Raw genomic sequence first — 14,362 nt, forward strand, 5'->3', positions numbered from 1 at the left:
CGGTTCCCTTGCATACAGTAAACACCTCATGTATAAACTTAAAAAGGAAGAGATCAAATCTTAGAACTTTAATTATTTTTCCCACAAAGGCATCTGTATAAAATAAAAGATTTGTCAACAAGTACAATTATTTTTTTTAAATAAAACAACACCAATTAATTCAATTCAAAATAAATAAAATTATCAGGCTCTATGTATAGCTGCATTTATGAACTCTAAAACAGTGCCATGGCAAATGTTCCATGCGAGCAAATACATATAATGGAGAAACCTTAACCTGTCCGCAGAAAGGAGCTGGAAATCAAATTAAACAAAATTAAATCACGGTTGGGTGTAAAAATTTAACAAATTATCTTAAAACGTACAAGTAAAATGAATGACTTAGAAACATACTCAAAAAAAGTACAAGTATTCATAAAAGCAACTCAATTACAGTCACTTGAGTACTAGTAATCTATTACTTTCACCTCTGATGGCTTGAATACATTTGTATTTGCCTGCTGTACAGCGCCCAATAAAGAGCAAGTGGTGTAAAATAAATACAAAAATGAACGTTTGTGCAAAATGGAAAACTGTGGGAAGCCTTCATTCAAGCCTGGACATTTGTGTGGAGTTTGCATGTTCTCCCTGTGCTTTGGCTACCTCCCATAATAAAAAAAAATAATGCATTTTAGAGGTTTGCTAAAGTTGCACATGGGTATTTTTACATTGTCCACAAGTCGTACTCCGTTTACGGCCAAAGTGAGCTGGAAACAGGCACCAGTGACCAAATACAGAGCAGTTTTTGTGGGAAAAACAAGTAATTTCAACTTTATTGTGCCTTTGTTTGCATTTCTACGTTTAGATAAAATACAAAATATGTAAGAAATCAACAATATCCAAGCAAAAAGTGATAGATATCAGTCCCAACAGGATCTTCACTTTAAATTCCATAGATTTGTGACGAATTTCTATTTGAGTTTGACACATGAGCCATAGATAAATGGATAAAGGCAGAATTGTTGGGATCTTTGGTTCAAAATATAATAATATTTTGCCTGTCTGTATGTGTGCGTATATTTATGTTTTTATTAATCTGGGACATAAACAGTGCTTTAATCTTTCAGTATACATTTTGGAATAGTGACTGAATACCACGTTAATGATGCACAATGCATCCAATTGCGACAGATACTTTGTAAAATCACAATCTCTTATTTTTTTCTTTACAAAATACATTATTAATAAGGCCCCGATACTAGATTTATCCACTTTGTGAGTCTCCATCTACATTTGATAATAAAATGTACAATTGCAGGCACAAACAGAGACAGATACACATCGGGTGATTAGATGCAGGTGGTTGGATGTGACATTTCCATGGTAACGGAAAGCTCCGGCCAGACCTGCAGCTTGTGCTGGGTGCGACCGGTTAAGTGCTGCCAATACGACCTTACCAATGGCGTTGGGCATCTGGTTCCAGCTGAAGTGGAAGTCGGATGTGTTGGAGTGGATCATCGGTGTGGAGCCATTAAATGGACAAACCTTTTTGTAGTAACAAATAACTGTAAAAAAGGAAAAAAAACGAGTAAATAATAACCGTTCTGTCCCTCTTGACCGGTGGTTCTCAACCTTTCCATGATGGTCCATTGTTCTATGAATCTGTGATAACCACATTTATTTATTGATCTGAATAATATCCACTGTTATCCAGGAAGTTTATCATTATTTGTCCCAAAGTATATAATTATCTTAAAGATGTAAATCCTTGATTTAATCGGACGTAAAATGACCAAAAATGGTGGAAAAGGTGTTGAAACAGGATTTTAAAAACACAAAATTTAGTTAAAAGTTGCAAAACAGATGTAAACAATATTATTTAAAAAGTAAAAACAATAAGTTTAAACTGGCAAATAATGGGCTTGACAAATGGTGAATGTGATTAAATTGGCAAAAAAACAAGCAAGAAATATGATGAAAAGATGTTAAAAGTGACAATAATGGGTCAACATATGCTACATTAGGTGGGAAAAGTGGTGGAAGGGTTTTAAGTGCCAAAAATCTCTTGAAAGTGGAAAAAAATGTGCAAAAAAGACATTGAAATTTGATGGAGAAGTGGAAGAAATGTGAGTAATGTCGCAAAAATGATTTAAAAGAAGCAAAACTATGTAAAGAAAAAGTGATGAAAATAGGTGAAAATATGGCAAGTTTGGTGTCACGGCAGAAAAAGGGTAAAAATACAAAAGATTGGCTTTAATTGTTCAAAAAATATTCTTAGTTTCTTGAAGGCATGAGACGACCCCCTCCCAGTGTCTCGCAACCCCACATGGGGTCCCGACCTTAAGGTTGAGAACCCCTGCCTTAACAGATACATTCAGCAATTTTGTATTTATTATATACTACTTTATACGGTTCAAACTGACTTCATGGGCCTAATTTATTGAATTTCTAAACATATAAAGCAAAAGGAAGCCTTACAGTTGTAACACAGCAGCAGACCTGCCTCCCCATCTTCATAAACATCAATGGCTGCTACAAAGTTTACCTGCAGGCAAAGACGAGTCAGTTCAGAGAAAGCACTTTGACGAGATCCAAAGGTCAGATATGAGAGGCTGTTTTCCCCCCGCTGTGAAAGGTCAAATCCCCTCAAGCAATGGAAAACATACATGGACTGTTAACTAGAGGTCAATGTTCCTGGTGGTTAACAACAAAAAAACTGCTTAAAAATGATGGAAAATGAATAATCAGAACAGTCTGATTATTTAATTACTCTCTCGCATTAGCTTGTTTGTGGCTGTAATCAAAAATGTGTTGAGTCACACGTAACTACAGGCAATAACTGTGTCTACTGAATATGTTTAAGTTTGGCCTAAAATCTATGAAATGTACTTATTCTATTCTATGCCTAACAAAACGCAATATTACGCACCATATATATTTTATTTCCTTTTAAAAATAGCACTACTTTACAGTTTTAGAGCCTGTGTTCTGCCATCTTGAAAACATGTGATTGATGATGTCACACGGCCCCACTGCCTGTAAACATCCCATTGTTTTCTATTGGAGTGAAACATTTAGCCTGATTTTTAGATCATTTAACAGCTTTTTCAGTCAAAATGACAACGTGTGCTGCTTTTGGTTGCTCTAAATAAATCAGGAAAATTTAAAGATGCCGATGTAAACTTCTTGTTTACCGAAAGAGGATAAAACAGTTGTGATCTAAAAAAAAAAAATCTATGATCGCAGGGGGCGACAGTTCCAACTCTGCAATTTCATATAGACAATGAAGCACAGAAAAAGAGCTTTACTAAGGGACCATTAAACAGTGTGCTGACACACTCTGGTTGATGAAGTTATGCGAGTAATCAAAAGGACTTCTATCGTCAAGGTTTGTGTCTTCAACAGTCCTTGATTACTTACTAAACTTCAGCCAGCAGAACGTTAGGTAAGCACTGTTTAAGGGGAAGTAAAGGTCCCTTAGGAGAGCTCTTCTTCTCTACGTCATTGTCTACTAAGAAGATGCAGAGTTGGATCTGTCGCCCCTTGGGGTCACATTTTTTTGGGGGTCACAACTGTTTTATCCTCTTTGGGTAAAGAAAAGAGATTTACATAGACATCTTTAACTTTTCTTGATTATTTAGAGCAACCAAAAAAAACTGACATCATCAATCACATGATTTCAAGATGGTAGAACACAGGCTCTAAAATTGTAAAGTAGTTCCCTTTTTAAAAGGCAACAAAATGTACATATGGTGCAAAATAATGCTTTATGTTAGCATATATGTCACAGTACATTTAGATTTTAGGTCAGAATTGTAAAAACAGTGGAGGATTTCTTTAAGGCTTGTACGGTTGTGTGTGTTTTTATTAGTGTGTGTTTCTCACCCTGTTGGCCTCCACATGGTGTAGCCTGTAGGCATCTCCAGTGCTTTCATTGATCAGGTCAAATTGATGTTTGTAGGCCACACAGATCATGTTGTCGTTCTCTCCTGTTGGACCGTCAACCAGCGCCATCACCACCGGCGGGTCACACAGACAGATCTCCTAATGGAAGGTACACCATAATGGTAGATTTTTCATCAATCATCATAAACTGGGAATTATGACTTAATAAAGAAACAGAGGAGAAGCTTTGTTAATCCATATACTAGGGATGTAATGATTCACTCAACTCCCGATACAATTCGATTCACGATACTGGGTTCACGATACGATTCTCTCACAATTTATTTTACAAAATGGGAATGTAGACAAATATTCCTTTATATTTTTGGGGGAAAAAAACTAGAAAATACTGTACTATTTTCCTTTTATATTTAATTGTCAAAAGAATCCCTTGATACACTATTCAAAACAATGCAATTTAACTAAAAAATAAATCTTAAATAAATAAATAAAGGAATAATACAAATGAAGAAGAAGCCTATTAATTCAAATTCTGGTTCTATAGTAAACATTGCAAAACTACATAATAGTTATTTTTCTTTTTAAAAGTACAACTGAAAATGTATTTTGTGCCTTAACAATTGAACTTTAAAAAAAAAAAAAAAAAAAAAAAAAATTCTGCACTGTATTTACGTCAGATATTTGTTTGGACCAGCAGAGGGTGCTGGTAACCCAGTGGTCGGTTGGTATGCAGATATCCTAGCAGTGAAGAAGAGATGCTATGCTAGCAGACAGAGCTAATAGAAAAACGTGACTTTTACAGATATTCACGTAATATTACAGATATTCTTTCAGTGCTAAAGGGGTAAGGATTCATTTATGAACATGTTTAAGAGTAGATGGCGGCCAGGAAGAAAGTATTAGCAGATTACGCCCGCCGCCTACACTTTTAGATGAGGATATGTTGTTTAAAAAAAGTTTTCAGAGCATCGATGTGAACAGTGATACCTATGAATCGATTTTTAACTGCCTTACGATTACATCCCTCGTTACATCCCTACCGTGTACCCTTCTTTCTTTGGTTATTCCGTTTTAAAACCAAAACAGAAATACAGAAAACAACAAAAAATAGACTGTAAAATACTGAAAAATTAACCAAGAAGTTTACAAATAAATATAAATAAAATAATTAGAGCAGATTAATTATTACATATCGTGTTTGTTAGTGTTGCTTTAATGTTTGCCGTACTCGTATGTACTGAAACTCCTCCACTGGGGAATCCACTCCGGCTGCTACGGCGCTGAAACCTTCAAATCGTGGATGTTTCCTGGTGATGAGGAGGAGTTTGTTCCTGATGGCTGCTACGATTCTCAGCTCTGAACCATGGTGGGTGTTAATAGAGTATAAATGACAACCTGGGGATAAAAAGAAGGAAGAAAAATGTGGTTTAGAGATAGAGAGAGAAGAATGGAACCATTCCAGACATGTGTTTTATGTGCTGTACGTGTTGTCATAGCAGATGTTGGACTGTGGGGAGTGTGAATGAACCGCTAATAAGATGCTAATTAACGCTCATATTTCAGGCTCATTAGATACCTTATGTCCTGTTGTATATTGATAAAACTTGTTTATCTTTTACACCTTTAAGTATTCTGTTATTTCATATCAAACAGTTGGGTCAATGTCAAAAATATTATTCTTTAATTTAAAAAAAAATAAAAATTACAAAAATAAATCTAGAACAGTGGTTAACAGACTTTTTATGTAGTGCACTGTTAGAGCCTGATATGTGACAAGAAATGAAATTTAAAAATAAAAATAAAGTAATAAAATAAAAAATCTAGTAACTGGTCAATAATGTGACAAGATAAAAAAAAAACTGTGCTGTAAAAGTGTTTAAATAGTCTGGTAATTTTAATAAAATTGTATTATATCATATTTGAAAAGGCAAAACGTTTTTACATTATGGGCTCAGCATCTTGTTACATTATTGACCAGTCATAACGTTTAGGGTTTTATTACTTTCGGGTCGTTGTTACATATCGGCCTCTAACACGCCCTCATTTGAAGAATTACATTTTTGTTAAACTCATGACAAAATGTAAACAAAATGGGTAAAGACAAAGGTCACAAATGTGACAGTTCTTTAAAACTCATAAATATTAGATAAAATGTGGAATTACCTATTTTAAAACTGTAATGATTAAGTTCCTTGAGCACATTTTTCGTGCTTAATGTTCATTATTATTATTGTATTAAATGTGCATTACCTTTAGTTTTCTCCAGTTTGTTCTCTCTGCTGTCACATTTACTCCTGACTGTCTGTCTCTCCTCCAGCCCTTTCTTCATGGCACTGAGTCTGTACACATAAAGCCGGGCATCCTTCCCTGGAAACACGACAAAAGAGGAAGATATTCTTTATTTTTGCCATCTCTGTTTTAAGTATCCTCCCACCATCAGACAATGGTGTTGCTCTGGAGGAGGATTAGTAGAAGACTTCTTAAGGAGAAGCTTTATCCACCCACACACAGTTTGGATAAACTCTCACACTGCCATCATATAATTATCGTTGTCAAAACTAAGTGACCATGCTGGTCAAAGCTGAGTTTAAATCATTATAAGAAAAATTAACTGGGAGCTTCTTTGGGCGAGGCCAACGTCAGGGAATTCTTACTGCAAACACAAAAGATTCTTTATAATCTTTTCTTTTTTTTTTTTATTGTTTAAAACAGGGTTTTTCAACCACTGTGCCGATGTCACGTACTCGGATTGTATTTGAGCATGCGCACTACCAGAAAAGGAATTTTGGCTATTTCCGCTGTGCTGAGATTGTTCATTCAATTTCAAAGTAAATGTTCAAAGTTAATTTGTGGCATAAAATGCATTTCACTGACAAATAAACTTGCTGAAATATTTAAAATACATTATTACGCATCTTAATACACAACATTAATGTGAATTACAACAAAGATATCATTGTAATCTCAGTATGACAATTCGCGCATGGAAATTCCAGTACGGGTACAATCCCAGTACACAACACCAGGGAAAATATTCAGTTTCACCTATAATTGGTCTTAAAAAACATTTTTGAAAACTAACACTCTTAACGTTTAACAACACAGAACAAAACTGAATTATAAAAAATGTATTATATTTTATGTACTATTATTAATAATATATATATATATACAGTATATATCTGTATTATATTTATACATTTGTATTATTATTTACCTATTTTTTCTACTTAATGCGTGCACTTGTAGTTAATTCTTATTTAATTAACAGTCTTTCACTTAATTATGTACATTTTTCTTTCTTTCTTTAGTGTTTATTCTTTTTATTTGTAATATTTCTTGAGCGTCTGTAAAAAGTAACTTCCCCCTGGAATAAATAAAGTACTTCTGATTATATAAATACAATATAACATTATACTATATATATATATATATATATATATATATATATATATATACATTATATAAATTAAAACATTATTTAAAGTTCAATTGTAGTTCTAATCATATTTGATGTTTTTATATTTGTATTTAAGACACTTTGATGAGAATCAGAAGTACTTTATTTATCTCGACGGGAGATGACACTCGAGAAACATTAGTGAAAATAATAAACACTAAAACAAAGAAAGAAAAAAGAAAACGTACATAATAAAGTAAAAGACTGTTAATTAAATAATGATTAAATTCAAGTGCATATATTACAGTAGAAAAAATAAAATAAGAAAAATAACAATACAAATATACAAACACAGTATAATACAGATACTAAATAATACTTTATTTGAAAAAAAATATTTATAAAAATCATAACAGATTTTTGTTGTTCATTTGATTGCTATTAAAACACTTATATGAATGACTGTTGGTGTTGTTCCTTGGCATTTTTTTAATTAAAAGATGTAACTTGGCTCAAAAAAGGTTCTAAAATTCCTAATTTACAATTTCCTTCTCTTCTTTCAGAGCATCTGATATTTACAGGTCAGCTTTTTGAGATCCTCAGTTAAGATTCATGTGTTCAGTTAATCAGGGATAGAAAGGAAAGGTTAGTGCAGAAAACTGATGGAGCGTTATGGATGCGGAGCTTTTAATAATGGATGCCAGATAACGTGAGTCACTGTGAGGATTAGAAACACGTTGTGTCCTCGTTTTGATCAAAACTTACCTTTATCTGCTCTCGTGATGAGCAGGTCCTGAGGTTCGAGAACATGCATCTGCTTCACCACCATGGTTCTGTCAAATACCTGCACAGGTGGCAGGGTCTGGGTCTCTGAAATATATTTATATAGCGCATTATAATGTGTCCATAAACCTAACTGTAAGTACTACAAACAAATGATTATATAATGATTTTATCTTGACTCTGATAGCCTGGTTTTGGGGCTGCTTATAGACTATTTCAGACATGGGCAACTGGGGCCCCACCGACATGCGGCCCCCCAAATGAACAAAGAATTGTGGCAAAAGCACACAATATCTCAAAAAAATGTCAACCAAAATAAACAAAATGGCAACCAAAATATGCAAAATGAAAACCAAAATAGAATAAAATTAGACCATAAACATACAAAACAACTACAAAAACCATGAAAAACATAAATCTACAAAACTACAACAAAAATAGACAAAAGGACTCCTAAAACAAAAAAAAACTTCAATAAAAATAAACAATTTGACTACAAAAACACATAATTTGACTCCAAAAATATGAAACAACAACGAAATCACAGAAAATTAGGGCAAATTATACAAAACAACAACAAAAATAAACAATTTCACATCAAAAACACACAAGATGACTAAAGAAAACATGAAAAATAACAAATATGGAAAAATAACACAAAAAAACCCACAAAACAACAAAAATCACAGAAAATATACAAAATGACTCCCAAAACACAAAAAATGACAACAAAAATAAACAATTTGACTAAAAACACAAAAAACAAGAATTAATCATAGAAAATGAAGGAAAAATACACAAAACACAAAACCACAAAAATCACGTAAAATGAAGTTAAAATATACTATGACAACAAAAATACACTAAACACTCAAATCAACAACAAAAGCACACAGAATATGAACACACATATACAAAAACTCTTTGTTCATTCCTGTAGTAACAATAAGATTGGTCATTATTCTAAATGCTGACATAAATATTGATAATGTGACCCTCAGTATAGACAATCACATGTTTGTGGCCCCCCCACTGTGACTAAAGTTTCTCTTCTTTGTCCTGATTCCTTGCTAAGAATGTCAATAAACTGTCTTTTAAAACTCTGCTATAGAAAAAAGGCAGCATACATATAGAAAACCATGTTCATTAAACACATTATAGTATTGACTGCAGGCTATACTCACCATTGTTGGTCAGTGCTGGGTCGGGGCCTGAAAAACACATCATTACCAGTGCCCATGTTAGTGGCTCTGACATTCTACTGAGTATTGAGTGATTCCACTTCTCGAGGGCAAACGATACAATAATAGTTTTGACCTTACCATCCACCAGCATGACCCCAGCGGTTTCAGTGGCCACCAGTAAAGACTGGCCCCAGGAGTCAGAACACACGATGTCATAGGGGAACGTGCTGCAGAACGACTGCGACTCCCATGGCTGCAGACAAGCAGAAAGGAAAAAGTCACTCGCTGTGAAAGGAAAAACTGAAACAATACAGTTGAGGTGACTACGGTACTCTTACCTCTTTTCTACAAAGGCCTGTGGTGACTAGACTAGTTGGAGCGTCTCCTCTCACTATTGTTTTTAGCTTAAGCGCCTGCAGACAAAAAAAAAGAATAATGAAGAAACATCAGATAAAGGTGCAAACACTTATTGTATAAGATCTGTGTTAAAGGCATCTGCATCACACCTGGTTCATGGTTTAAGACCTGGTTCTCTAAAGTGACTGTCGGACAATGGTTCCCAATCTTTTTCAGGTCGCAACCCTTATGTCTTCTTTTATTACGTTATTTTAAAGCATCTTAAGTTAAATTACTCCAAAAACAGGTTCGTATTGTGTCATAGAACACAAGAAGAACAGGCGCTTAACACCAGTAATGATACTGAAGCGAGAACAGTATTTACAGCAGAGCGTAGGTGATAAAGTACGGCTAAGATTACATCATAGGACGTCTAAAGACACCACCCATACAACGAGAGTCAGATTAACAGGAAACAAATGCCCACAACAACATAATCGATGAGTTGACACGTTTTGCCTTCCATTGTTTTCATGCTTTATAGCACAAGTCAATGTTTGGCTCTGTGTTCAGACGTTAGGGAGAGATAGTAAACCACTGAGGCCACGCCACAATCTACGATAATTACAAAAAGAAAAGGAAAATTATTGAATAATATGTTATGGTTTCATCAATTCAGACAACTGTTTCTCAGGAAATTTACTTTGATCCCCTGACATGTTTCAACTGCCCGTCTTTTTCAGAGGTGTCTGCTAACCCCTTTTATGTTTCCTTGCCTTCCGCGTAATAATTTCAGCAAGTTCTTTTTGAATAATATGTTAAGATTTAATTTATTCAGACAACTGTCTTTAAGGAAATGTACTTTGATCTCGTGACATGTTTCGAATATCAACTGCCAGCCTTCTTCAGAGGCCTCTGTTAATCGCTGTGATATTTCCTTGACTTCCACGTAATCATTCCAGCAAATTGTTTTGAAATAAGTCATGGATTCATTTATTCAGACAACTGTATATCAGGAAATTTACTTTGATCTCCTGAAATGTTTCGACTGTCAACTGCCAATCTTCTTCAAAGGCATCTGTTGATCGCTTTGATGTTTCCTTGACTTTCGTGTAATAATTCCAGCAAGTTTTTTTTGCCTTCTTTTTAATATGTTAACATTTCATTTATTCAGACAACTATTTTTCAGGAAATTTATTTTGATCTCCTGAAATGTTTCGACTGTCAACTGCCAATCTTCTTCAGAGGCATCTGCTGATCGCTTTGATGTTTCTTTGACTGCCACGTAATAACTTCAGCAAGTTATTTTTGAATTATATGTTAAGATTTAATTTATTCAGACAAATGTATTTCAGGAAATTTACTTTGATCTTGTGACATGTTTCGAATGTCAACTGCCAGTCTTCTTCAGAGGTGTCAGCTAATCGCTTTGATGTTTTCTTGACTGCCGTGTAATCATTCCAGCAAATAGTTTTTAAATAATAAGTCAAGGATTCAATTATTCAGACAACTGTATTTCAGGAAATTTACTTTGATCTGATGACATGTTTCGACTGCCAACTGCCAGTCTTCTTCAGAGGCGTCAGGAGATCAAAGTAAATTTCCTGAAATACAGTTGTCTAAATAAATTAAACCGTAACATATTATTCAAAAGCAAAATTAATTTTATTTATGTAAGTAAATTTATATTTACCTTTGTATTGATCCTACACCCTGATGCTGTTTAATACTAGTAATGCTAATAATTATTATGGTAAAAAAAAAAAAACAATTCACAACCCAGATTTAACATTGACGGACATCAGCAAACAATGACATTGGTTCATACCGATTTGTGAGCACGGACATTTGAGTGTGTTCTTTAGTGCGTGTTCGTGTGTTCATGTCTACGTTACCTGTCCTATTCTCACAAACTCCGCCTGTCGCGCCTCCTCCTTCTTGCGTGCTGATTTCGGAGATTCGGGCAGGACGTCACTAAAGGACCGACGGTTCAACATGTTCTGCGGAGAAAAGGGAACCTAAACGTGGAACACACAAAGATGTTGCACACGCACACACATGCAGAGGGAGAGAGAAAAAGAAAACAGAAATGGGTCTCATTGACTGACCCTGACAAGAGGGAGAACAACAACAGTGTAACTCTGCTGGAATAGAGTAAAGTTAGCTGTTAGAGTAAATATAAAGGAACAAAAACGTAGAATAAAGAGTAACTAAACCCCAATCTGCTGAAAACAGATGTATTAGACAGAGAATTGTGAATAGAGAGGTATTACGTATTGAGTAGATAGTTAGGAGGGGTGTAACAAAATAGTTAACATAATACAATATGAAATACGACATAAGGCTGGCGATATAAAATAATCACAATATGATATAGCAAAGGAAAAAAAAAAATCCCCAATAAAGAGTAACAAATATGTAACAAATCTTAGTTGATGAAAAATAATTTTACTGCAAAAGTTGGAGACAGTGTGTGTTTATCTGACTGTTTTTAAAAAATATGATTCTCATTTCTGTAACATAAAAGTTCTGAAGGCTGCATTATGGACCAGCCAAATTAAATAAAAAATGCAGCTTGACATTTTTAGCACCCCCTTGTAGCTTAAAGAAGGAGAGAATAGAGCTGCTCAAATTAAGCAGTGTTATTTTTATTAAGTGTCTATTGTTCCAGACCCGGACCTCAGACAAACCTGACTAATTCAGTGCATGCACAGTTCCATCACCTTTCCAACATCAGCGTAGGATTACCGAGTGGTCTAAGGCGCTAGACTCAAAAATGTTTCCTTCCGCTGATGTGGGTTAAAATCCCACTTCTGACATTTTTTTTTCTTCTTCATTTTTATTTATTTTTAACACGGCAAATTCCACCTTTAAAAATACATATACAAAAAAAAAAAGAAACATTTTAAGTTATTTCCTGGGTTAGGGTTAAAATCAAATTTACTGAACTATAGCCAGAAGGACACGGGTTTGGCAGTGACGGAACTACCGTCATTCAACTTACTGCGCATGCGTCTGAGCTATAATCAGGTTTGTCTGAGGGCCGGGTCCAGACCAACAGTCTATTATTCATGATGTTCCACATGGTATACCATATAACACTGAATATTTTTACTTGGTTTTATTTCGTGAACCTTTGAATTTCAAAGATTTTAGATTACAGAAAAAAACATTTATCAGGTATTTAAACAGTAGTTTCAATAGAACCATAAAACCTGAAAGAATACACAGGTCATTCCATGTTATTTCAACAAATGGCCCCCACAATTTGGTCTCAAAGAATTCTGTTGTTCCAAGATTAATTGGAGATTTTATAGTATAGACCAGTGGTTCCCAATCTTTTTTGTCTCGTGTACCCCCTTTGCATTTTTGTCAAATCATGTGTACCCCCCCTTCATATCATGAGTACCCAAATACTATTTCATTTGTGGAACAGCAGGTTCTCCTAAACCTCTAATTGTGTCTCAAACAATGGTTCCTTAAGGCTTGATCTACAAATTCATTCAAAACAATGACTGGAATTTCAAGTTGAATTTAGTTAAACTCCAACTTTTATATGATTACTTCAGTAGTAAGTAAATGTAGCTAATTATTTTCTCCTATTGTCAGAAAATATTCTGTTTCCATAAATTGCAAGAAAAGATAGTATTTCATTGAGCAATAGTACTGTTAGTTTGTGCTGTAATTGTCAAAAAAAAAAAAAAGCCTAAAAAGGAACTAGAAACATTTCACGATTATTTTTAAATGAATTGTTCAATCGTTTTAAGTACCCTCTGCAATGTGCTCCTGTTCCCCCAGGGGTACACGTACCCCTGTTTGGGAACCACTGGTATAGACTTAATTTCCTCCCTAGTGGCAGGTTTGCAAAAACCTCAGGCTTTAGTTACTTTTTAAATTCAAAAGTGAAATAAGTGAACTATTGTCCTCCTCTAAGTCAGCATTGCAGCTGTACAGTATAGATAGACTGAGCAATGCAGTCAGATACCCAAAGTAGGAATAATCAACAACATGGACGTGAGGAACAGAAAAATACCTGGTTTGACAACAAATGAAATCCATAAACTCCTCTAATACCTTGTGCAGGTCAGGCATGAGGTCTTGGTAAAGCGAGCGGATCAACATGTCCAGGGTCCGCTGACGCTTCTGGGCAAACGTTGGCGTCTCCAGTGTGGCTTTCTCTCCATTGATTACTGAGAACACGCAAGAAAAATGAGAAGAGTAACACATGCTCAAGTAGAAAAAAAGAGCTGATGGTACAATTGAGAGACTTTCTTACATTTGACTAATAAAAAGTCCCTGAATTCCTGGTGATCAGTAAACACAGACGGTGATGGGAGCGGTGGTCCAAACAGTGGAACGCTCTCCTCTGAGAAAATCTTCAACCTAGGACAGAAACAAAGACTTTAACTTAAAGCACAAATGTCAAACTCAAGGCCCGGGGGCCAAATCTGGCACTTTAGACCAGGGGTGTGAAACTCATTTCAGTTCAGGGGCCAAATACAGAGCAGTTTGAACTCAAGTGGGACACAGATTTTACGCAGTAAAACGAGTAATTTCAACATTATCGTGCCATAGTTTGCACTTCTACGTATACATAAATGCTCAATATGTAAGAAACCGCCCACATCCAAGCAACAAGTGACAGCTATCAGTGACAAAAGGATCTTTTTTTTTAAATTTCCAAGATTTTATGAGAAATTTCTATTTAATTAGGGAAATATGTCATCATTTGAGAAAAATTTAAAGATTTTCTAAGAATCTATATTTTTTTTCA

The 14,362-nt window shown here is 34.7% G+C and overlaps 1 protein-coding gene across 11 annotated transcripts in view; it reads right to left on the bottom strand.

Moving 5' to 3' along the window:
• garnl3 (GTPase activating Rap/RanGAP domain like 3) overlaps positions 1-14,362 on the bottom strand; it is a 92,060-nt gene that overhangs the window by 11,782 nt on the left and 65,916 nt on the right. For 8 of the 11 annotated variants that reach the window (XM_028462640.1, XM_028462641.1, XM_028462635.1 and 5 more), the window contains 12 exons: positions 13,865-13,971; positions 13,663-13,778; positions 11,484-11,606; positions 9,591-9,665; positions 9,391-9,505; positions 9,253-9,279; positions 8,051-8,155; positions 6,136-6,252; positions 5,114-5,280; positions 3,865-4,023; positions 2,458-2,524; positions 1,437-1,544 (listed from right to left, as the gene is read on the bottom strand). In XM_028462640.1, coding sequence (XP_028318441.1) covers positions 1,437-1,544; positions 2,458-2,524; positions 3,865-4,023; positions 5,114-5,280; positions 6,136-6,252; positions 8,051-8,155; positions 9,253-9,279; positions 9,391-9,505; positions 9,591-9,665; positions 11,484-11,606; positions 13,663-13,778; positions 13,865-13,971 — 1,286 coding nt within the window. The remainder of the gene's footprint in view (positions 1-1,436; positions 1,545-2,457; positions 2,525-3,864; positions 4,024-5,113; positions 5,281-6,135; positions 6,253-8,050; positions 8,156-9,252; positions 9,280-9,390; positions 9,506-9,590; positions 9,666-11,483; positions 11,607-13,662; positions 13,779-13,864; positions 13,972-14,362) is intronic. The other 3 variants (XM_028462645.1, XM_028462637.1, XM_028462638.1) reach the window with 1 other exon arrangement.

This window comes from Gouania willdenowi, chromosome 12 (genome assembly GCF_900634775.1).
Source record: "Gouania willdenowi chromosome 12, fGouWil2.1, whole genome shotgun sequence".
NCBI classification, from domain to species: Eukaryota; Metazoa; Chordata; class Actinopteri; order Blenniiformes; family Gobiesocidae; genus Gouania; species Gouania willdenowi.